Raw genomic sequence first — 24,460 nt, forward strand, 5'->3', positions numbered from 1 at the left:
CTTGCCTGGGGGGATAGCTCCACCACAGAAAACCAGTCCCCTTTGTTAAAGTCACAGTCGGTGACTTTTAAAGGATTTCGAAGGACAACCAGAAGATCGATGGCGTCAGCTCACCTGAGGACTCAAATCTCTCCCGCTCTCTCCATCACTACTCAACTCAATACCACGAACTGAACTGAACTGAACTTTACTCATCATCGTAAGACTGTATCTTTTTACCCCTGGACTTAAGGAAGCTTGGTTTTTCATACATATATTTCCACACTTACTGATATACTTACTTATATATGTAATCATTGCTAACCTGTTTGATTTATCTACATTTATATTCCTGTATTGCGTAGTTACTAATAAATATTATTAGTTAATAGCAATACTGGACTCTAAAGTGTTTTCTATCTCTGCTGGTTCTTTATTCCCATCACGGGATACGTGACAACAGTATCGGCAACCTGGGCTCCATTCCTGCCACTGCCTTTACATTCTCCCTATGACTGTTTGCGTTTCCTCCTGGTGGTCTGGTGTCCTCCCACAGACTACTGATTGGTGGGTTGTATCATGATAAATTGTCCCATGAGTAGGCTAAGATTAAATCGTAGGATTGATGGGCTGCATGGCTTGAAGGGCTATTTCACGCTGTATCTCATTATTCTAATTGTTAAATGAACATATTGTGAATAAAGATAAACACAAAATAATCTGCAGATGCTAGGGTCAAAGCAACACTCACAACACGCTGGAGGAACTCATCAGGTCGGGCAGCATCCGTGGAAACGTCGACTGATCGTTTGCACGGATGCTGCCCGACCTGCTGAGTTCCTCCAGCGTGTTGTGAGTGTTGTGAATAAAGATTATTTCTGGAAAATAATACCATACCTGACGTGAGATTCATTTCGACAATAGCACTTTCGACCTGTTCCCAGCAGATGGCACCAGAAGTTGCAAATGTCCGATAGTATGCGTGACTGAAAAGTATTACCACCTTCCCTTCTAAATATCTTGCAATGCAAGACGCTTTTTCAGACGCTAGAACATGCAATGCATGCAAATGCAGAGCCACACAACTGCCAGAATTCTCAACTGTACACGAAAGAGAGTTAGTTTGAGGGAAAAACAAATGCTTGCATTAAAATATAATGTTTGGGGGGCTTGTCCGTACGTCATGGTTACGGAGGCACTTGATTGGACGTTGATATATAAAGCGGTGTCGCTACGCTTACGGTTTAGTTCATTACCCCAAGTGATTTTTTAATCTGAAAAGTGAGCGCAGTGAGCTGGCGAGAATGCAACGCTGTGTGAAATCCTGGGGATTCCTGGCAGCTGGTCGTAGTCTAAACCACACCTGCCAGAAACTTGGAGGAAGGAGGCTCGCACCAGGCAGACTGCTGGTTTTAAGCACAGACTGTGGAGGAAAACAAGATGCCCCAACCGGGAGCGTACGAGCTCTGGCCACCACCTATGCAAGCCGGGCAAGGCTGATGGACAACATCCTCCCAAGGCACGATGACTTCTCAGAGAGACACATCGGACCCGGAGACAAAGAGAAGAGAGAAATGCTGGACACGTTAGGAGTGGCGGTAAAAAAATCTCTTCTCTCTCTATTCTTTACTGCTCACTGTTTTACTTCAAGTTTAAAGTGGTCGGAGGGTATCCCCGAGCAAGTCCCCAAAGTGCATGTAATGTTGCAACTTCCAGATCGAGTGGTTGGGAGCATTTTTTTCGGATTTCCACTTGATAAGAAACGCTTGTTTTAAAATCTAGGCAGCAACTGAAGATGTGGGGGGGGGGTAATTTGTAACTTTACAAATTAAAGTTTTGGGTGGAAAGTGTTTACAGTTTTGCATTTTATTCCTGGAATTGCTTTTAATGTATTTCATGTTTTTTTGTTTTGCACTGCTAGAGTATTGACGAACTGATTGACAATACTATTCCCAAGAGCATCCGCCTCGCTAGACCCTTGAGAATGGACGACCCCGTATGTGAGTAAACTGCATTATTGCAATTAATAAATGTTGATTGGAACGCAAAGCTAGAGGTTTGGAAAGACGCCGAGCAGTGTTCCTTTTATTTGCTACATTGCAACATAAATTTCAGATGCGACCCGGACCCTTAGCCTTATTAGGTATAGGTGAAGTCTGGTGCTTTTTTTCTCTACAAATCACGAGGGAAGGGGAGGGCATTGCGATGATAAAGCAGCTTAACACCGTGTAAAGTTCATTTGCTCCGGCGCCTCAGCCCCCGATTTGGTCTAGATTTCATCAGCCCAAGTGCAAGCATGCAAGTCCTGTAACTGGGATAGTTTGCCCTCACCCCCGCTATCGCTCGGGTTGCGTCTGATTGTCGTTTCGCCACTCTCATGACCACCACCAATATTTTTTTTGCTTGTATTTTCTTGAAGTCAAGAGGTTTCGGGCTTGTGTGGAGCCTGATTCCCTAAACCAAACTGCCAGATGTGACTCAAATCTTACTATTTTGTGATCACATTATTGAAAAGTAAATGCACCTACACTTAAAGTTCTGAAAGCCTTTGCTGTCGAGTCATGGATTGGTACAAGTATACAGCACAGCAGCAGGCCTTTTGGCCCATCTTGTTCATGTTGACTAAGTTGCCTACCCAACCTAGTCCAATTTGCTTTCATTTGACCCAAATCCTTCCTATCGAGGTACCTGCTCATGTCTTCTAAATGTTGCTATTGTAGTGTACCTGCTTCTACTACTTCGTCATTTCACATACCTCTCACTGTGTGTGTATTGAATGGCCCTTTAAAATTTGTTTTGTCTCATCTTAAATCTGGGTCTTCCAGTCTGAGATTCCCACTACCCTGGAAAAAATGACTGACTATCCACTTAATATGTGTCCCTTGTAATTTTATATACCTCTGTATGGTCACCTATGCTCTAGGGAGGGGAAAAAAGCCCCAGTTTGTATAACTCAAGCTTACTACACAAAGTAACATTCTCGTGAATCTTTTCTGCACCCTTTCAAACTTAATGACATTCTTTCTATGCTGGGTGACCAGAACAGCAGATCATACTCCAGCTGTGGTCCCAATAACATCTTTGAGAAAATGAAATCCCAACTCATACTCATTGCCCTAACCAGTGAAAGCAAGTGTACCAAACACTTTCTTCATTAGAAAAGTGGGTGGGGGGGGGGAAGCCCAGAGGATGGGCAAGGGGTATAGTGAGAGGGACAGAGGGAAAAAAAGGAGCGAGAGAGAAAGAATGTCTGTATATAAATAAATAATGGATGGTGTACAAGGGGGAGGTGGGGCATTAGCGGAAGTTTGAGAAGTCAATGTTCATGCCATCAGGTTGGAGGCTACCCAGACGGAATATAAGGTGTTGTTCCTCCAACCTGAGTGTAGCTTCATCTTTACAGTAGAGGAGGCCGTGGATAGACATACCAGAATGGGAATGGGATGTGGAATTAAAATGTGTGGCCACTGGGAGATCCTGCTTTCTCTGGCGGACAGAGCGTAGATGTTCATCGAAACGATCTCCCAGTCTGCATCGGGTCTCGCCAATATATAGAAGGCTGCATCGGGAGCTCCGGACGCAGTATATCACCCCGGCCAACTCACAAGTGAAGTGTCGCCTCACCTGGAAGGACTGTCTGGGGCCCTGAATAGTGGTGAGGGAGGAAGTGTAAGGGCATATGTAGCACTTGTTCTGCTTACAAGGATAAGTGCCAGGAGGGAGATCGGTGGGGAGTAATGCATTGAAGTGCAGGTTTATCATATCATTCAATTCAGTAAAGATGATATGGAAGAGATCTTCTGTACCACCCTCCCTTGCCCTGTGGAAATTGATCATAGCCGTAAAGTCGTGGTGTAAAAACGAGCCCCTTGGACCGCTGGGTCCATGGCAACTATCACACATACATTTACACTAATCCTTCACTTATCCCATTTACTCTTCCTACGTTCCTGTTAACTCCCCTCAAGATTCTGCACTTGCCTGCACTGACAATTGATCTTCTAGACTTCATGTCTTTGGGAAGTGGAAGGAAGCAGGAGCAGCGGGGAGAATGTGTAAACTGAACACACAGTACCCAAGGTCAGGATTAAACCAGATTGCTGGAGCCGCGAGCTGGCAACTACTGTTTATTTGTGCTGCCTATTAATAATCTTGCTTTTTCCCAACCAGGTAGGATTTCTTTTCATCATGGTACTCGTAGTCAAAATGCCACTTTAGACACTTAAGCACATTTCTTAGGGGTTGAGCCAGAAAGCTATCTTGCCTTTAAAAAAAAACTCGCATGCAGGCAACTAATAGAAAGATTCTGCCTAGTCAACTTGCATTTCTCTTGAGGACAACTCAATTTGACTGTAATAATCCCCACAATCTTGTAAACTCAGATTTCACAACAGTATTTGTTACCATTCCACTGTAAAGTTGTTAATTAAGATCAAAGGTCTGGGGAATTTAATAGGGTCGGAGACATGCTGTAGTTTGTACAAGTGTTTCATATTGGGACATTTCTCAGTTACATCACTTTCAGTTGACTATAAAGTCAGAATAGGAAGGCAGTAGTGCCTGGACTGTAATGCCAGCTATTAAAATAACTCTTATCTTTTCTAGTTCCACTTTCCTATTCATGGTCAATTGCACTGTACATTGCAGATAAGAACATTTCTGTCTCTGCTACCCTATTGGGAAACTCTGCTCCAATTTCTCTTTATCAATTATTTCAAATCTTTGCCCCAGTCACCCTCCTCTTTCAGCTCCCTCATAAATTCCTGGACACCTTAATTAAACCTCTCTCAAATTCTGCTGTTTGGAAGTGACAACTGCAGATCCAAACTTTCTCTGAACCACTTCTGGTGCCCTGAAAGCCTTTCGATGGTGTGGTACTTAGAATTGTGCACCATATTCTAACTGTGGCCAGGCTAGTAGTTTACTCATTTCCTACGTGATCATCCTGTTCTATACATTTAGCAGTCTAGTAGAACTTCTTAAAGACATTCTTTTATCAACATGACTGCTACTCTCACACATAATCCAGGGTGTCTCTGCTCCATTTCACTTATCAGTGTCTTTCCTTTTTACAGTATTTATTTGAGCTTGTCAAATGCAATACTTTACACTTCCTGGGATTAAAGTTCATTTGTCATCTGGCCAGCTGCTTGCTCATTGATACTTTCCAATAGTCTTCAGCTTTCTCTGTAACCATCCCAAAATTAATTTCTGTATCAATCTCTAGACTTTATGGTGTTCCCTGCATTTTAGCACAAGGAACATCAAGTAAATCAACAACTTTTTTTGAGTGAGCCTTGTATAACCTTACTGTGAACCCACCCAGTTGATATAATGCTTTAACCCCTTTGATGCCTCTCACTGAGTTAATTGTAGATTCATTATGCCATTTTCCCTCTGATTCCATGGGCTTTTACTTTTCAGACGTATCAGTCTTCTGGGACCATGTTAATTGCCTTGGTAGATCAACGTTGACCAGCACTGCTAATGCGCGAGTAAATCTGTAGGTACTGGGTGCATGTGAAGTCTCCGGGATATACTGTGAGCTTAAGGATAATGTTAAGTTGTCACTGTCTAATGTTGCTAAGTTATTGCAATAGATTCAAGTTGAGCAAGCCACACATTTCATCACTTGTTCCTGTTTCTCATACTTCAGATTCCAGAGGAAGAAACCGAGGTTGTAAACAAAAAAAAACTACTTATAATGATGATTAGTGAGGCACAGAGGGGTCTATTTACTGACCAGTACCTTTATTGTTTAAACTAACAAGTACATGAATTCATACACTAAGTACCTGTGTGCACACCCACTAAGTATCCCTGACTCTCCTGAGTAGTCAAAAGAATAGCAAAGCTATTACCCAGGCAAAGGAGTTTACGCTGGCCAGGTGTTCCTCATTGTCCCAATTCACTCACCATGTGTTTCACGCAGGGTTGCTTACGCTTGTATCTGCAATGTACCAGCACACACAAAGCATCCACTTTTGTATCCATTCCTTATCAATTGAAATATCGCATTTCAGTGTCATTGGCCACAGGCCATGTGTCTGTCCTTTAACACCTTGTTATTGGCTCTGCTCCAAGCCAGCATCAATATATTGCCCTCTTCCCATCAAGTGACAGTGGATAATTTATGGCTCTTTGTTGTTAATCAGCAATGAGCTGGAATCACTTCAGGCAGGCATCAACCCCAACATTCACAAACCTGCATGTTATAAGCAACCAAAGAACATCTCTCAAGTAACTTCTTATTTGGAAATGATCTCCAGTCCAGCAGATTTCCTGAAGTATCGTTTCTTCCTTAAAACTTTGATCAAGCCTAGCATGTCAAGCTTACAAAATGGAGAATAGAGTGTCTTCACAAAATGGCAGCCTCCATCCCCAAGCATGCGGCAAGAACAAAGACAATGAGTCTGTCTGCTTCCACTGTCCTTGATTCATTTGAATTCACTGATTTGTAAATTGTCATTCTTTCTGCCCAACATTAATCTGCCCATCAAATCTAAACTAGCAATCACGTCAATCTTACTCACCAGTAATCTATACTCTTTTTCGTATCCATCAACTTGACCTTAAATTTCACATCACTCACCTTTACCATGTGTACCTTGTTAACTGGGAAACAACCCTGTTTAAACAAGTAGGTTAACCTAATTCACCAGGAGTACCCTGGTACCACCCTATCAGTGATGCCCTGTTAACCTATTATTGTAATCTACCAGTGCCAATTGTTGTCAGCCTTGCTCTGAAATTTAACTTGCTAGTCAAGAAGTTCAATATGCTTTTTTAGATGTTAAATAAACAGTTATATTTGTAAAGATTTGAGTTTTGTTTTCAGAAATTATTCCAGTTTCTCTGTCATAGCTCTCATTTTCTCTGTCTGAGTTTGTATTTCCTGTTTGCCCTGAGCAATCAATAATCAATCTGATTTTGTGAAGGAGATGCTCAGTTGCATTTCACACTCATTCGGGTACCAAATGAAGGGTAGCTGTACTGGTAGAGCCACTCCCTTGGAGTTCGAGAGACCCAGGTTCAGTCCTGACTCTGCTGCTGGCTGTGTGGCGATTGCATGTTCTGGTGATTTGCTTGAGTTTCTCTCGGGTATTTTGCTTTCTTCCTAAAGTGCAAGGAGGGTCCCAGGAGAGTTGATGGGAATGTGGGATAATAAAACTGGTTTAATGGAAAACGGGTATTTCATGTTTGGTGCAGTGTCAGTGTGCCAGGCGACTTGTTTCATACTCTGTGACTCTTTGAAATGCCAAATTTCTCTTGCCAAGCGATTGTTGTCTTGTTCATATAGCAATACATTGCATTAAAAATGGTAAGTTGTACCTGGACATGTCTAGGAACAGCTAGCATTAACAGCCACCTTCACCATTATCAAAACTGAAACAAATTGGTAAAATTTGCACTTGTAGAACAGCAAGAGGGCCAGGGCATCTGAGGATATTATGCAGGCAAGTTTACCGTCTGAGTGTAGAAGCTGAGTAGGTTCTGTTCTCAGTGAAAGATCTTGGTACCTTTGGTATGACTGAGTCTTGTGTGACTTTCATACAGTATTATTTCAAATCATTGCCCCTTGTGATCTCCTTTCAGTTTTCTGAGAAACTCCTACATGCCTTCATTGAATCTCTCCGCCTCCTCTGTTCTAAAGAGATAACTGCTGCCCATCCAAATTCCTTTATAACTGGCAAAGTCTGATAAATCTCCTCTGTAGTACTTCTGGTGCCTTCCTGTCCTTTCAATTATATAGTATGTAGAATGGTCTACTATACTCAAGCTGGTCTTGACACAATTCGTAAATATTGTTCTTGTGCTCTGCTGTGGCTAATCTGGTAGAACTTCTGGAATAGTTTATCGACCTATCCTGTATCCTTGGACAAATCCCTCTGTTCCACTTCACTGATCAATATCTTGCCATTTTATTTATTTGAGTTCTTCAAGTGCAGTTGTTTATACCTTTTCTAAATTGAGTTCATCTGTCTTATCAGTTGACTTCCCTTGGTATTTTACAGTGTCCAGCGTTCTCCCTATCAACCACAAAAAGTATTTCTGTATTTATCTGCAAACTTTATAATGCCCCCAACATTTTAGCATGAGGAGTTGTATGTCAATTGTATAGGCACTATTTTACACAGATAATCAGTAAATTAATTGATTAGTCATTAAAATTAAATATTGACCTCCCCCTGCCCCACTTTGTAGGCACACATGAAGACACGCTTTATCCTGCATTATGTGCAGAGAGTTAAGTAAAAATTACATTAAAATCTTGTGTTGCTAATGTAATTTAAACTTTAGTAATGGAATGTGTATGCATTAAGAGATGTTTTGAAGTACAGTCCTGAGGTTCTTTCAATAATTGGAGCAAATGTTGCTGCAGAGAAGTAGTGTTCAAATCCCTGGCATTGATTTTTTTTTAAAAAAGAGAATAAAACAGTGAATCAATAAAGGCTTGTTCTAGAATGGATAAGTTTAAGATCACATGAGGTTCCTTGCCCAAGTATTTTCCACTTTTGATCTCTTTCTGCATTCTTGTACCTCAATGTATTTCTGTCTTTATTACAGCAACTGCTGTGCAGAAAGGAAATGAGAAGAGAACGCTTCCCTCCTTTCATTTGCTTTGATGTGAAGCACCATGTAAGAAAGTAGTTAAATTGAACTCCAGACTGCTGCAGTTGTCTCTATACTGTTTTCGTTGTAGCAGTAGTTTAAATTGAAAATATCTGCTTGTCATGTGGTAACTACAGAATTCTCTTTAAACTTGAATAATATCTTGTGCTTCAGGCTCAATTCTGTTGCCTGATTGAAATTATACAGCATGGAAACCTGCCGCTCAGCTCAACTGGTCCATGCTAACCAAGATACCCCATCCAAGTTAGTCCCCTTTGCAGCTTTTGACTGTAGCCTTCTATACTTTTCCAATCCACGCACCTCTCCAGCTGTTTTTAGAAGTAACTTCTGGGTGACATGAGTTCAGGTTATTAATACTGAAGTCAAAGAAATGAAAGGTTTCTTTTCTCTCAGACACTAATAGTGTAGGCTTTCACAAATAAAACAACATGAGGTATTTTATGTTTAATGAAACACGTAACACATTTCATTGAACTCCAAAACTTAAAAACAAAAGCATGCTGAAAATCCTTGTGTAACAATGTCATTGTGTCCGACCAGCCTCTTAAGGCAAAGCCCCAACTCAATATCAGTGGTTGTGAATTATGTACCATAAACATGTGCAGCTTTGTTTCCAGAAACTCTAGGACAATCAAGCTTGGCTTCCATGTCCTATTACTTTTCTCAGAAGAATTCCTGCTTTTACCTCCTTCAAAGCTCTCAAGTGCTTTGAAGTCACCATTTGATTTCAAGTTATGACACATGATGTAACTTAAGTTAGTTTCCTTGATCCAGCCTCCAGGCTTTGATGCCATAATGATCTTGAAAGAATACAGAGAAATTGGACACTTTGTGGGCTATTGCGAATTGTATTTACTGACCACCCACTGCTTTACCCAAACATTCACACGTTTTTACTTGATCGTGACTCAGTAAGTGAATAACTTTAAGGGGAAACGATATAAACCTGGGAATGCTTTGATTGAGAAACTGTAAGAAGGCAGATTCTAATCAGGACCCATGCTTGTGGTGTCATCTACATTTGTGCACATGCAAGTTTCACAAAGGCATATATGGTCAACTGCCCTTTTGCACAGTAAATTTCCACAGTACTTTGTCCACTTCCATTATTGACTTCAGTATTACTCACCTGAATGCATGTTACTCGCAAGTTCAAAGTAAATTTATTATCAAAGTACATATATGTAAGCATATACAGCCCTGAGATTGATTTTTCTTGTGGGCATAGTCAATAAATCCATAGTAGAATAATAACCATAATAGAATCAATGAAAGATTACACCAAACGGGCATCCAGCCAGTGTGCAAAAGACAACAAGCTGTGAAATACAAATAGGAAAAAGTAATAACAAATAAATATTGAGAATATGAGATGAGGAGTCCTTGAAATCGAGTCCATAGGTTGTGGGAACATTTCAGTCATGGGGTAAGTAAAGTTGAGTGAAGTTATCCCATTCGGTTCAAGAGCCTGATGGTTGAGGGGTGATGACTGTTCCTGAACTTGGTGGTGTGAGTCGTGAGGCTCCTGTACCTTCTTCCTGATAGCAGTAGCAAGAAGAGAGCTTGGCCTGGGTGGTGGGAGCTCCTGATGACGATTGCTGCTTTCCCGTGACAGTGATGTGTGTAGATGTGCTCAATTGTGGGAAGTGGTCTACCTGTGATAGACTGGGCCATGTCCACTAATTTTTGTAGGATTTTTCTGTTAAAGGGCATTGGTGTTTCCATGCCAAGCTCTGATGCAGCTGGTCAATGTACTCTCCACCACCCATCTATAGAAGTTTGTCAAAATTTTGGATGACATGCTGAATCTTAACAAACTCCTAAGGAAGTAGAGGTGTAATTGCACTTACTGGCCCAGGGCAAGTCCTCTGAAATGATAACACTGAGGAATTTGAAGTTGTTGACCCTTTCCACCTCTGATCCTCTGAGGACTGGCTCATGGATGTCTTTTCCGCCTCCTGCAGTCAATAATCAGCTCCTTGGTCTTGTTAATATTGAGTAAGAGGTTGTTGGTGTGGCACCACTCAGCCAGATTTTCAGCCTCCCTCCTATATGTTGATTCATCACCACCTTTGATTCAGCCTATGACAGTGGTGTCATCAGCAAACTTAAATATGGCATTGGAGCTGTGCTCAGCTACACAATCATAAGTGTGAAAGCAGGTAGAACAGGGATCTAAGCACACAGCCTTGTGGTGCACCTGTGCTGATGGAGATTCTGGAAGAAATGTTGGTGTCAATCCGAACTGACTGGAATCTGCAAGGGAGGAAATCGGGGATCCAATTAACATGACAACAAGTAGTGACATAATGTAGATTGGCTTGATTTTTCTCTTTTGATTCTGTTCTATAGTAAAATCAATGACTATGTTTCTTTTAATGGGCCCTTGCAAGTTTTGTTTTTAAAAGTTAAGCCATCATTCTGCATTTAAAAAATCCATCATTTAACCAACAGCTCCAAAACTCTAGGTTTGTCACTTTTAAACATGCAAAAAAGAGGTGACAGTTTGGTTAAAACCTGTTACTTTTGAAGTGTAAAAAAAAGTTCAAACAACTCAAACTTTTTTAAATTATAAATCATTATATCTGTTAATTACATATTAGTCTACTTTGTCTTTCCTGTGGCCCAAGATTGTAATCTTAACGCTTCAACTAATCTTGGATCATCTCTCTGTTCAAGGATGCCTTGCTTTTGCTACACTTCTGAGCTGTTGGTGGTGCCTGTGTCTGAATTCTGTTAATTGGGGATTTATGCTCACAAGCTACTACACTGAATTAGAATTGACAGAACTAGAATCTTGGTCCAATGGCAGAGGAATCTAGGATGAATGGAGGACCGACTCTGCTGCTGAGACTTGGCAAATGCACATAGGCGTACATTCTGACCATTTACCTGTTGTAACCTCTGTAGTGTTTAAAATCAAGGGGCCACTGTCCTCTGTTTCTAAGATCAGCAAGTTCTGTCAAGGAGAGGACTTGTTTCACTAACATCCTGTACAAATGTGCCATAATTCATTTTGATGGTTAGTACCCTAATTTGTACCGTATGAATTGCAGCACTTTTTAATGCAGTTTTTGAGGATCTGCAATAAAAATCTAATCTTTTTATTCCTTCTGATGCTACGTGTCTGTAATGGTGCCACAGGTAAGTTTTTCTTTGCACCTATCCATATGTGTACATGTGCATATGACAATAAATTCAACTTTGACTTTGTCCTTCACTCATAATGTTGAGGTTCACTACCTTTGTTCACTACCTTTGTTCACTGATTTCTCTTCAAAATACACGGTTATTGATTCACTGTGCCTTCCCAGCTATTATGGTTAATTCCATTTTTATGAATAAGGTTTTGATAAGTCTCTCGTGAGCCCTTTGGTCAACTCATCTGTGCCAACCAAGATGCCCAACAGTAAGCTAATTCCATTTGCCTACATTTGGCCCATATCCTTTGTGGGTGGAATTTGTATGTTTAAGCAGCACCCTGAGTCTGGCTCTCATTAGAGGCCAGTGACCCTCTTAATTATGGCTCAGATCAGTACAGCACACAAAGAAAACCTTTTACACAACACTGGTGAAATTCTTGAACAAGCCAGTTGACTCATGTACTGTTAACGTTAGACACTGGCGAGCACTTTGAATGAGAATTCAAAGATACTCTGATTATGCTGATACAAACATCTTCAAAAATTCAAAGTACATTTATTATCAAAAGTAGTTATGCAGTATACAACCCTAACATTCGTCTTCCTCACAGATGGTGACGAAACAAAGAAAAACCATGGAACTCATTCATAGAAAAACATCAACCCCACACCCTATGTGCAGAAAAAAAACACACAAACAGCAACAGAAAACTACGAGTGAAAAACACAGAATATAGAACACAAAATCGAAAGACTCTAGGCATATTTCAGTTCAGCTCGGTGTTTGTTATCTACAGGCCACCCTGATTCTAAATTGCCCAAATACAGGTTTCCCCCGCCATCCAAAGGTAGAGCGTTCCTATGAAACGGTTCATAAGCTGAAATGTTGTAAAGCGAAGAAACAGTTACCATTTATTTATATGGGAAAATATTGTGAGCGTTCGCAGACCCAAAAATAACCTACCAAATCATGCCAAATAACACATACAACCTAAGATAACAGTAACATATAGTAAAAGCAGGAATGATATGATAAATACACAGCCTATATAAAGTAGAAATACTTTCCACAATCATTACTGAACTGTTCTCCGTAGCGAAAATCTCATGCAAGCGCTCTCGGGAGAAAATCTCATGCAAGCGCTGTTGGCAAGAACACTCTCTCCAGTAACCTTTAAGCTATGAAGCTGCCAAATCATACCAAATAACACGTAAAAATACACAGCCTATATAAAGTAGAAATAATGTATGTACAGTGTAGTATCACTTACGGGAATCGGGAAGATAGCTTGCCGAGCACACTGATGATGGTATGTTAGACTGAGTCATCGCAGGTTGGGTGGTGCAGTGGCCCCCACCCTCCAGGCCGCCGAGCGATACATTGCCGCAAAGCATGCAGGAATGCAGCGGTAGCCGGGAGGCACTCAGCACATCTTTAAGGAAAAACCAAAATAAACAAGCTAATTAAATAGGTGCTGCTGGACACGTAATTAATTAGCATGTTTATTTCGGCTTTAAGATGTGCTCTGTGCCTCCCGGCTACCGTTGCATTCTCTGCGAATCGGTATCTATCTGTGGCCCGGGGGTTGGGGTGGTGGGATACTGGGGTGTCATCTCGTCATCTGTTTCCATTAGAGCAGGCAGCTCATCTTTTCCTAGACTGCCCGCCTGGATGTTGAACGTTGAGGTTCGTCGTCTGCTGTGGCTGATGTGGAAGGCTTGCTTGACTGCTGAGTGTCGCGCATTTTTCTATCGCACAGTTCTTTGTAAGGACTCAAACCATCCTGCAAATATCTCCTAAACTGATGTACCCTTTCAAAATTAAAGTCGTACTTTATTATTACTCATTCGGTTTGGATTGTTATCCTTTTTTCTTCTAATTGCATCAGCTCTTCATCTGTCAGTTCTTGGTCACGGGATGCCAAAACCTCTTCAACATAATGTTTGTCAGTTTCCACAAGCCAAACTCACGTCCTTACTTTGTTCACCATGATCGAAACGCTTAATTATGTCTAGTTTTACACTAAGTGTAACACCCTTACGAGCTCTTTCAGGCTTTTTCGATACCTTAGAACTCATCTTGCAAACGGCTGCTCACAGGCACATGTTTAAGCAATGCCGGCGAGAATCCGGGGGAGAGCGGCTGCTTGGGGCGCAAGCTGCTTTTTTTCTTGTAACAGTGAAAACACCTGAAGGTGAAAACAGGGTACTAATGTAGGTCTTTCGTAACAGTGAAGTTTCGTAAAGCGAATGTTCGAAAAGCGGGGGACATCTGTAGCAATGAAAATAAGGAGCAACTGGAAATGAGGAATGCATAATAATGTGTACTACAGACCCCAGTCCACAAGCCTTGTTGATTAAACCTTACTCTGGTACCATCCTCCGATAGTATTGAGGGGGAGCGAGACCATTCAAACGCAGGGACCTTCCATCGGGAGCAGAGAGGGGGATCTTTAGATTAGATTATTAGGACACTCAGTCCTGGTTTATTGTCATTTAGAAATGCTTATATTAAAAAAAGATACAATGTTCCTCCAGTATGATATCACAGAAACACAAGACAACACCAAGACTAAAACTGACAAAAACCACATAATTATAACATATAGTTACAACAGTGCAAAGCAATACCGTAATTTGATAAAGAGCAGACCATGGGCACGGTTTAAAAAAAAGTCTCAAAGTCCCGATAGCCCCAACATCTCACGCAGACGGTAGAAGGGAGAAACTCTCCCTGTCATGAGCTTCCAGCGCCGCAAACTTGCTGATGCAGCATCCTGGAAGCACCCAACCACAGTCCGACTCTGTGTCCGTCTGAAAACTTAGAGCCATCAGTCAGCCCTCCGACACCGAGCACTATCTCTGCCGAGCGCTTCGACTCTGGCACCAGCCGCCAAACAACAGGCAAAGCCGAGGATTCGGGGCCTTCCCCTCCGGAGATTCTGGATCGCACAGCAGCAGCGGCAGTGAAACGGGCATTTCAGAAGTTTCACCAGATGTTCCTCCGTGCTTTCATGTCTGCCTCCATCAAATCAGAATTGTGCACGGCCTCCTACTTGATAGATAACAGATATTCATTACTGGAGAGGCCGCGCGTGCTGCATCGCGTCGCCATCTTCTCCTCCCGACACAGGCACCTTGGAGGCAGCCAAGTGCCAGATCGCTCAGTCGGCCAGAAAACGGACCACTAGAATGTAGATCACAGACTCCAACAGTCGCAGCACCACATTTGGCGGGGGTGGAAGGAAGGCATGAAAGAAGTAGTTCAGTGAACTATCTGGAGGATGTCACCCTTGGAAGCAGTGTTTGCTGGTGCCTTTTCCCACCAGTTGATAGCATTTGTGTTACAATATTTACATGAGGATTTCACAATTTCATCAGTACTACTTTTCATTGTAGTACTTGATTCTTCTCTGCAAAGGGTGCTTCCAACTATCCACCAGGTTCAAGAACTGCTACTTCCTTTGCTTCTTGAACTGACCTGCAAACCCTAATCACTACCTCAGTATAGCAACACTATACACTAAAATGGATATTTTGTTCTAATTGTGCTCTTTCTTGCAATAATTGTGTATAATTTACATTTAATTTGTTTCTTTTCCCTTGTGAATCCTACTTGTATAATGCTCTGTTCATGTGAAAAATCTTTCATTGCACCTGTGCATGCAAGTAATTGTGCATATAACAATAAACTCAACCTTGAAAAATGGGACTTTGCTTCCTTTGCCAGGCAGTAATTGCCTCCATTCTCCCTTCAATTGAGTGCTTCAATTTATGACCTTGTCCTTCTGTTATTACTCTGCCCATCTAGCAATCAGTATTCCTGCAGTCAGCTTTATTTCACAATCTCCATTTGCTTACCTTTGCTCCAACTGGCTATGTCCTGACATCTAAAGACTTTCCTTTACTAATGTCTATTCTACTCACCTAACAAGACCTTTAAATCGCTTCCACTATTGGCTCCTTCACCGTTGTTTGCCTCTCCTCTCCTCTCCATGTGCCTCTCTCTCCAAATATCATTTAACTGTTACTATTGTAGCTGCCTCAACCACTTCCTCTGGCAGTTCATTCCAAGCACTTGTGTACGAAGAAGTTTCTCCTTGGGTCATTTTTTTAAACCTATTCCCCCTCAGTTTAAATCTGTGCCCCTGTTTTTTATTTCCTTTCTCTGGGTCGAAGACTGTGTGTATTCGTGATTCTATTTATCCCTAAGTTCATCCCTGCACTCTTAAGGAATAAAGTCTGCCTAACTGCTTCCTATAACTCAGGTCCTCAAGACATGGCAATATTCTTGTAAATCTCCTCTGCATTTTTTCTTAATGATATACTTCCAAGAACAGAGCAACCAACGTAGTACACAATACTCCATATGCAGCCTCACCTGTGGAATGCTGTGCTTCAGAAGGCGGAGGCCAATTCTCTGGATTCTTTCAAGAAAGAGTGAGTTAGAGCTCTTAAAGATAGCGGAGTGAAGGGATATGGGGAGAAGGCAGGAAAAGGGTACTGATTGAGGATGATCAGCCATGATCACAGTGAATGGCAGTGCTGGCTCAAAGGGCTGAATGGCCTACTCCTGCACCTATTGTCTATTGTCTCACCTGTATCTTTTGGACTGCAACACAACATCCCAACTCCCACACTCGTTGGCCGGACTAACGAAGGCTATTGTGCTAAACCCCTTCTTCACCGTTCAGTCTGCCAGTGATGCCACTTTCAGGGCTGAGTACTTATACTCCTATTCTATATTCTCCTACTTAACTCTTCTACAGTGTGCTCTAGGGCTTGGCTGTTTACTGTGTTTGACTTCCCAAAATGCAAAGCCTTGCACTTAATCAGAATTTGCCATTCATTGGTCTACTTGCCTAACTGATCAAGATCTACCATTTATGATAAACACCCTCACTGTCAATAAAACCATCTGCAAACTTCCTAAGCATGCTTATACATTCTCATCCCAATCCTTAGTATAAATGACAAACGATGAGCCCAGCACTGATCCCTGTGGCACAACACTAGTCGTGAGCATCCAGACTGGAAGAGCAATCTTCCATGATCAGCTTTGTTTTGACCATCAAGCCAGTTGTATATGACACTTAGCCAGCTGTCACTGGATCCCATGTGAACTAGCCTTGCATGTATAACCTTGTGCAGTATGTACCTTAGGTTGTTGTGTGAAAGGCAATCTATCTCTAGCAAATATTCTGGCCATTTTAACATTTTTTTTGATGAGCAAAAGGAAATTTCACTGTTCTGAAAAGATCAGGTTTCTGAATTATGCCATTCCCTCTATAGGCTTTCCATTGTTCAACCTGATGAAAATGCTTATCCACCAAAGCATCCTCAGAAACTACTCCTTTATGTTGTCGGAGCTCAACTCTCCACCATGCCTTCAGGGGTCAGTGTATGCTTTGTATTCTGGGATTTCTTTCCAAAAAAATCCCTTTTCCTGTCCTTTTTAGAACCTTCAGTTTTAAAATTTTCTTCCTCTGTAACCTTCCCTACTCTGGCTGATTTTTGAGTCTCTGAAATGTTTTCTGCCTTCATTTGTTTGTCTAGATGCAGATCTGCATCTTTTTATCAAAGATATTTGTTTACTGCAAGCTAGTTTGTGTTTGAAGCAGCAGCTGTATAAAAAATGCTTCTTGTGTAGCACCACACCATATCTTGTCAACTCTGTTGTTCCTGGCTAATGTACATAACGAGGTAATTAAGAACACTAGTCTGCCTGTGGGTGTCCAGCAAAAAAAAATAAGCAAAGTTCATCTGCAGAACCATAAGATTTTAACCATCTATAAAATAATAATGGTGTTTGAGGGGGGAAAAAATAATGACAAATGTGGTGCTGTGTATGAATTTTGAGAAGCAAAGTTCTTGATTTAATATTTGGTTTGAGTGTAAGTTAAGCATCTAGAGTGGCAGTTTTCAATTGAAGTCTCTAATTTTAGATTGTTGTGTGTGTGTGTGTGTGTATATATATATATATATATATATATATAAAAATAAAAAGTGAGCATGGGACCAAACATTAACAGTTTACAACTATTTGCTATTAACTATAATGGTATTCCTGTGATGATGATTATTATAAGCATCGGTCATGTGACTTGGCCTCTTCTTGTATCGGTAATTAAGTTTTTGAAAAAGATGTTTGAATTCATTTGGGGGGGAGTGCAGAGCAAATCAATTTTCTGCTCCATGTGATAGTCATTACATAGAACATAGAACAGTACAGAACTAGAGAAGACCCTTTAGCCCACAGTATCACTGCCAACCATAATGCCAATTTAAACTAATCTGCTTGCTGTGGTCAAACAGCTCCTCACAGCAGGGAATCATGGGAAGGTTGGCCAAGCTGACCAATCTACAAAGATCCAAATCTTTGAAATGATAGGCTAACAGATTAGTGGTACAAGGGCAAGAATAGATACAGGTTGAGTGCCCCTTATCTGAAAACCTCTGAAATACCAATTTTTTTTTGAGCACCAACATGATGTCACAAATGGAAAGTTCCATAAGATGCTGGGAAGATTCCCAGGTGATTCACAGGTCTCTGCACACCAAAGACCATTCTGAAATGTGACCTTGCTTAATGAGCAGAAGTTAATGGAAAAATAGAAAAACACTGCAAAAAGCAAAAAAATTTAAGAGCTCAGTCATGTATTGTCAGTGTTGGAGTGAATGTGTAATTTAAATGTTGATCCTGAAACAAGCAAAGGTCTATCATGATGAACTGAAAATGGAAGGTACTTGTGAATATTCAGCGGACAATCAGCACCGTACACTTGTTCTGGTGATACATTTTCATCAGCAATGCTTTACAGAATTTAATGCCATGTTTAAGAAAACATGGCATTAAATTCTGTAAAGCATTGCTGATGAAAATGTATCACCAGAACAAGTGTATGGTGCTGATTGTCTTTATGCACTTGATACACTTGATTTCTTTACAGACTCCAGGATGTACTCTACATATTTCTATTTTAATTTTTAAATAACTTTATAAAACTGTACATTAATGCAATGTTACCTACAACAGAGGTAGCACATTGTGTACTGCTGAGCAATCTTTCAATTTGGAACTATTTTTCCGGATATTTTATTTTTACACAAGGTAAACTCAATTCTGTGCATTCACAGATGTAAGTCTAAAATATGTCTTGTATACATTGAGTTGTGATTTGTTTCTCTATTTTTCATTATCTTTTCGTGGGAAAATTCCTTGCTCACAGATCATAAAGTGGGCATGTTTCTTTTTCAGTCTGGTTTCAGCCCATTGCCTCTGGCACTGAATCAACTATAATTATATCAAGTAACTCTGATTTGGTATCAGATCTGTGAGATGTGCTCACCCTGTAGCTCTTGTTTCCAGCTCTTTTGTTTCTCCCCTGCAGCTGAACTTGATGTGGCTACCTTTACCTAGCTCCATTCTTGCCTTACCAGTCGTAGCCAGAATTGATCTTTCTGGCTTTGTGCTAATTATTATGAACTCCACAGTTCCTCCATTCTCTCTGGCCCCCTATTGCTCCCTTCCTCAATTACAGACCAACCTTTGACATAGAATTATACGGCTCAGAAACGGGCCCTTTAGCTGACCAGGGAACCTACCTGAGTTCAAGTTCAAGTTTACATTCAACTATACATGGGTGTATAGTTAAATGGAGTGTGGCACGGATTCCAGCCCGTCTGCCGTGCCTTTGTTCTCTCCTGGACAGCCTCTGGCACCTGCTTCCTCTGGGTGGGTTGAAAAGGTGAAGCCAGGAATAAGAGTCTGGTCTGTGCAACAACGAGGCCACACAGCTCCCCCCCACCATCATCGGTCGTGCCAATGGACCAATGAACTGGACTTGTACCATTTGTTGGATCCAGAGAGGCTGCTGTGAGCAACCATGTTGCCATCTTGCCCATTAGTTAGTCCCATTTGCATGTGTTTGGCCCATCCCTCTAAAGCTTTCTTATCCATCTACTTCACCAAGTGTCTTTTGGTCAAGGGTATTAACAACACCCACCTTCATTTCGCTGCTTTCCCCAATTTCTTCCAAAAATAGTTGGCACTGACAGGGTAGGCTGATAGGATTAATTTCTGTGGTGTTTGAATCTATGATTCATAGAATCATCTTTAATTCCATCACAAATTCCCTCCAAGATATAATTTAGCAAATAATCCTGATCAATTTTCCTTCTAGTATTTTGCTGAGACTCAGAATTTGAATGTTGCATATTTAAAAGGTTCAGCTCTGTGTTTAAAATACTTTCTTAGCACAGCGTCTCCAGAACTGGACTATTAGTTCTCCCTTCTTCCTCCATCACTCCAGGAAAAAGGACCCTAACCATCACAGACCTTGTCAACTCTAGAGATATCCCATCCACTGCCACCAACTTCATAGTTCTCTCACCCTACACCTCCCATTTCTGCCTCCTACCCAAGATCTATAAACCTGACTTTGCAGGTAGATCCATTGTTTCTGCCTACTCCTGCCCCACTGAACTCGTGTCTGCATACCTCAACTCTGATTTATCTCCCCAGTTCAGTCCCTTCCTACTTGGATTCGTAACATTTCTCACGCTCTTGATCTTTTCATTGACTTTAAGTTCCCTGGCCCCGATCGTCTCATTTTCACTATGGATGTCCAGTCCCTATACACTTCCATCCTCCATCAGGAGGGCCTTAAAGCTCTCCGCTGCTTTTTGGACAACAGACCCAGTGGGTTCCCCTCTACCACCACTCTCAGCCATCTGGGGAAACTGGTTCTCGCTCTCAATAATATCTCCTTTGGCTCCTCCCACTTCCATCAAACCAAAGGTGTAGCCATGGGCACTCACATGAGTCCCAGCTATGCCTGCTTTTTTGTTAGCTACATGGAACATGTAGATGCCAGCCTACACTGGTATCTCTCCCTGTCTCTTCCTACGCTACATTGACAACTACATTGGTGCTGCTTCCTGCGTCCCCGTTGAACTCATTGATTTCATCAACTTTGCCTCCAATTTTCACCCTGCCCTCAAATTTACCTGGTCTATTCCAACACCTCCCTCCCCTTTCTCGATCTCTCTGTCTCGCATCTCTGGAGACAGTCCATCTACTGGTGTCTTTTATAAACCCACTGACTCTCACAGCTTCCAGGACTATTCCCCTTCCCACCCTGTCTCTTGTCTTTTAAAAAAAAATGCTATCCCCTTCTCTCAGTTCTTCCGTCTCCACTGCATCTGCTCTCAGGAGGAGGCTTTTCTTTCCAGAAAAACTGAGATGTCCTCCTTTAAAGAAAGAGGCTTTCCTTTCACCACCGTCAGTGCTGCCCTCGCCCAAATCTCTTCCCTTTCATTAACATCTGCCCTCACCCCATCCTCCTGCTGCCACACCAGGGATAGGATTCCTCTTGTCTTCATCTTCCACCCTCGGCTTCCAGCTCGTAATTCAACGTAACTTCTGCCATCTCCAAAGGGATCCCACCACCAAGCACATCCTGCCACTTTCCACAGAGGTCACTCCCCACACGACTCATCCCTCCACACTGATCTCCCTCCTTGCAATGGTATTTATCCTTGCAAGCGGAACAAGTGCCACACCCACCCCTACGCCACCTCCCTCACTACCATTCAGGGCCCCAAACAGTCCTTCCAAGTGAGGCGACACATCGTCTGTGAGTCTTTTGGGGTCATCTATTGTATCTGGTGCTCCCTTTGTGCCCTCCTGTATATCCGTGAGACCCGACATAGATTGGGAGACTGCTTCATGAGCACCTTCGCTCTGTCAGCAAAAACGGGATAACCCAGTGGCCATCCATTTCAATTCTACTTCCCATTACCATTCTGACATGTCAGTGGCCACCCATTTTGATTCCACTTCCTTCCCATTCCATCATGTCAGTCCATGGTCTCCTCTGCTGTCACTTTGAGGCCACATTCAGGTTGGAGAAGCAACACCTTGTATTCCGTCTGGGTAGCTTCCAACCTGATGGCATGATTATCGATTTCTCTTAGCTTCCAGTAATTGCCCCACCCCCCCTTCACCATTCCACATTCCTGTTTCACTCTCATCTTATCTCCTTACCTGCCCATCACCTCCCTGTGGTGCTCCTCCCCCTTCCCTTTCTTGTATGGCCTGTCCTCTCCTATCAGATTCTGCCTTTTCCAGCCCTTTATCTTTTTCTCCAATCAACTTCCCAGCTCTATACTTCACCCCCTCCTCTCTCCCAGGTTCGCCTCTCACCTGCCACTTTGTACTTCTTTCTCCCCTCCCCCCACCTTCTTAATCTGACTTCTCCGCTTCCAGTCCTGCTGAAGGGTCTCGGCCCGAAATGTCAGCTGTTTACTCTTTTCCATAGATGCTGCCTGGCCTGCTGAGTTCCTCCAGCAGTTTGAGTGTGTTGCTTTGGATTTCCAGCAACTGCAGATTTTCTTGTATTACATGCCCTCTAATCCCTAGGCAGCATCCTGGTAAATTCTTCTGTATACTCTTTAAAGCCTCCACATCCTTCCTATAATGGTGCAACTAGAAATGAATGAAATACCCAGATGCGACTCAACCAGATTTTCATAAAGCTGCAATGCAACTTTCAGATGCTTGAACTCCTTGCTCATCTAACCTCTGCAGCCACTTTCAAGAAGCTAGAGTCTTGATCCCCAAGATCCCTCTGAATATTAACACCGTTAAGGGTTCGATCATTAACTGTATATTTGTCCCTCTGCATTTGATTTTCCCAAACTGCAATATCTCTCACTTTAGTGGATTAATCCCCACCTCTCATTTCTCCACCCACATCTACAACTGATCTGTATCCTGCTGTATCCTTTGGCAATCCTCGACACTATCCATGATGCCACCAATCTTTGTGCTGTCTGCAACTTCATTGGCTTCACGTCATGGCATGCTTGATGTCTGCCTGCTTGGATTTTCTCTGCCTTGTGATGTTCCTGCATTGATATTTAGCCCCTCCCATTTGCACTCCCTACCTACTCCTCCCCACGTCTTCTGGCATTGGGATGACTTTCATCATCGAAAAGTATAGCACCTGAACCTAGACATTTGACCCACTGAGTCCAGGCTGACAATGTTAGCTACTGACTTGTATTATACAATCAATACAAGTATATTGTATATCAACCTGATATTCTCCCAACATTCTTCTCAACTCTTCCTAAATTCTACCACTTGCTACAGCCCATCTTTTTCTTTCGCCTGTCACTCCTGCTTGGGCATAAGCTGCCGACCAACTGCAGTTCGTCAGAGTCCTCTGACTTGGGCCTCTCTGTTTCAAGTTGTCCCCATTTAATAAAGATCCAAGGATGAGGTCTTTGGAGCTTCTCTTGGTGATTCTGCAGCTCTGGGGTTGCAAGCTGCCTGCTAACACTCCAACTTGTGCAGCTGGGCTTGGGACTGTCCAGGGCAGAATTGCCACTCACTACACCTTTGGGGTTATTTATCAATCCACATTGCATTGAATTTGGAACACCTGGAGAAAACCTACCCTGCCACAGAGAGAATGTGCAAATCTTCGACTTCCCCAGCGGGCTCTTTCCTTTCTCCCGTGGTCCTCTTCCGCGAACATTCGTTGCTCTGACATGACAGGCGAGCTCAGACCCATGCCATGCTCCTCCTGTGGCAGGTGGGAACTCAGAAAGGCTGAAGACTACGTGTGCAGGAAGTGTGTCCAGCTGCAGCTCCTGATAGACCGTATGGCGGCACTGGAGCTGTGCATGGACTCACTTTGGAGCATCCGAGATGCTGAGAATGTTGTGGATAGCACATTGAGTGGGTTGGTCACACTGCAGTTTAAGGATCTAAGGAAAGATAGGGAATGGGTGACCAGCAGGAAGAGTAGTAGCAGGAAGGTAGTACAGGAGTCTCCTGCGGTCATCCCCCTCCAAAACAGATATACCGCTTTAGAGTCTGTTGGGGGAGATGGCTCATTGGCGAAGGCAGCAGTAGCCAGGATCATGGCACCATGGGTGGCTCTGCTGGACATGAGGGCAAGAAAAAGAGCGGTGGAGCTGTTGTGGTAGGAGATTCCGTAGTAAGGGGAATAGAAAGGAGCTTCTGTGGCCACAAACGGGACTCTCGTATGGTGTGTTGCCTCCCGCGTGCAAGGGTCAGAGATGTCTCGAAGAGGCTGCAGGGCATTCTGAAAGGGGAGGGTGAGCAGCCAGCTGTCGTGGTGCATGTAGGTACTAACGATATAGGAAGAAAGCGGATGAGGTCCTACAAGCTGAATTTAGGGAGCTGGGAGATAAATTAAAGAGTAGGACCTCAAAGGTAATAATCTCAGGATCTCAGGAGTAATCTCAGGATTACTCCTGAGCACAGGAGTACATTCGACCAGAGACTCATTCCACTGAGATGCAACACAGAGCGTCATAGGAAGTCATTCCAGCTGGTGGCCATCAAACTTTACAACTCCTCCCTTGGAGGGTCAGACACCCTGAGCCAATAGGCTGGTCCTGGACTTATTTCCTGGCATAATTTACATATTACTATTTAATTATTTATGGTTTTATTACTATTTAATTATTTATGGTGCAACTGTAATGAAAATCAATTTCCCCCGGGATCAATAAAGTATGACTATGACTATTATTACCGGTGCCACGTGCTAGCCAGAGTTGGAATAGCAGGATAGCTAGAATGAATATGGGGCTTGAGCGGTACTGCAGGAGGGAGGGTTTCAGATTCTTGGGGCATTGGAACCGCTCCTGGGGGAGGTGGGACC

General features: G+C 42.5%; 1 protein-coding gene across 1 annotated transcript in view; it reads left to right on the forward strand.

Annotated features, from left to right (window-relative positions):
• The first annotated feature begins 1,206 nt into the window (after window positions 1-1,206).
• Window positions 1,207-24,460, forward strand: part of gldc (glycine dehydrogenase (decarboxylating)) — a 205,793-nt gene continuing 182,539 nt past the window's right edge. Inside the window, exons 1-2 of the mRNA XM_063049181.1 lie at window positions 1,207-1,577; window positions 1,901-1,979. Coding sequence (XP_062905251.1) covers window positions 1,284-1,577; window positions 1,901-1,979 — 373 coding nt within the window. The 5' untranslated portion in view covers window positions 1,207-1,283. The remainder of the gene's footprint in view (window positions 1,578-1,900; window positions 1,980-24,460) is intronic.

The sequence above is a fragment of the Mobula hypostoma genome, chromosome 5, assembly GCF_963921235.1.
Source record: "Mobula hypostoma chromosome 5, sMobHyp1.1, whole genome shotgun sequence".
In the NCBI taxonomy this organism is placed as follows: domain Eukaryota; kingdom Metazoa; phylum Chordata; class Chondrichthyes; order Myliobatiformes; family Myliobatidae; genus Mobula; species Mobula hypostoma.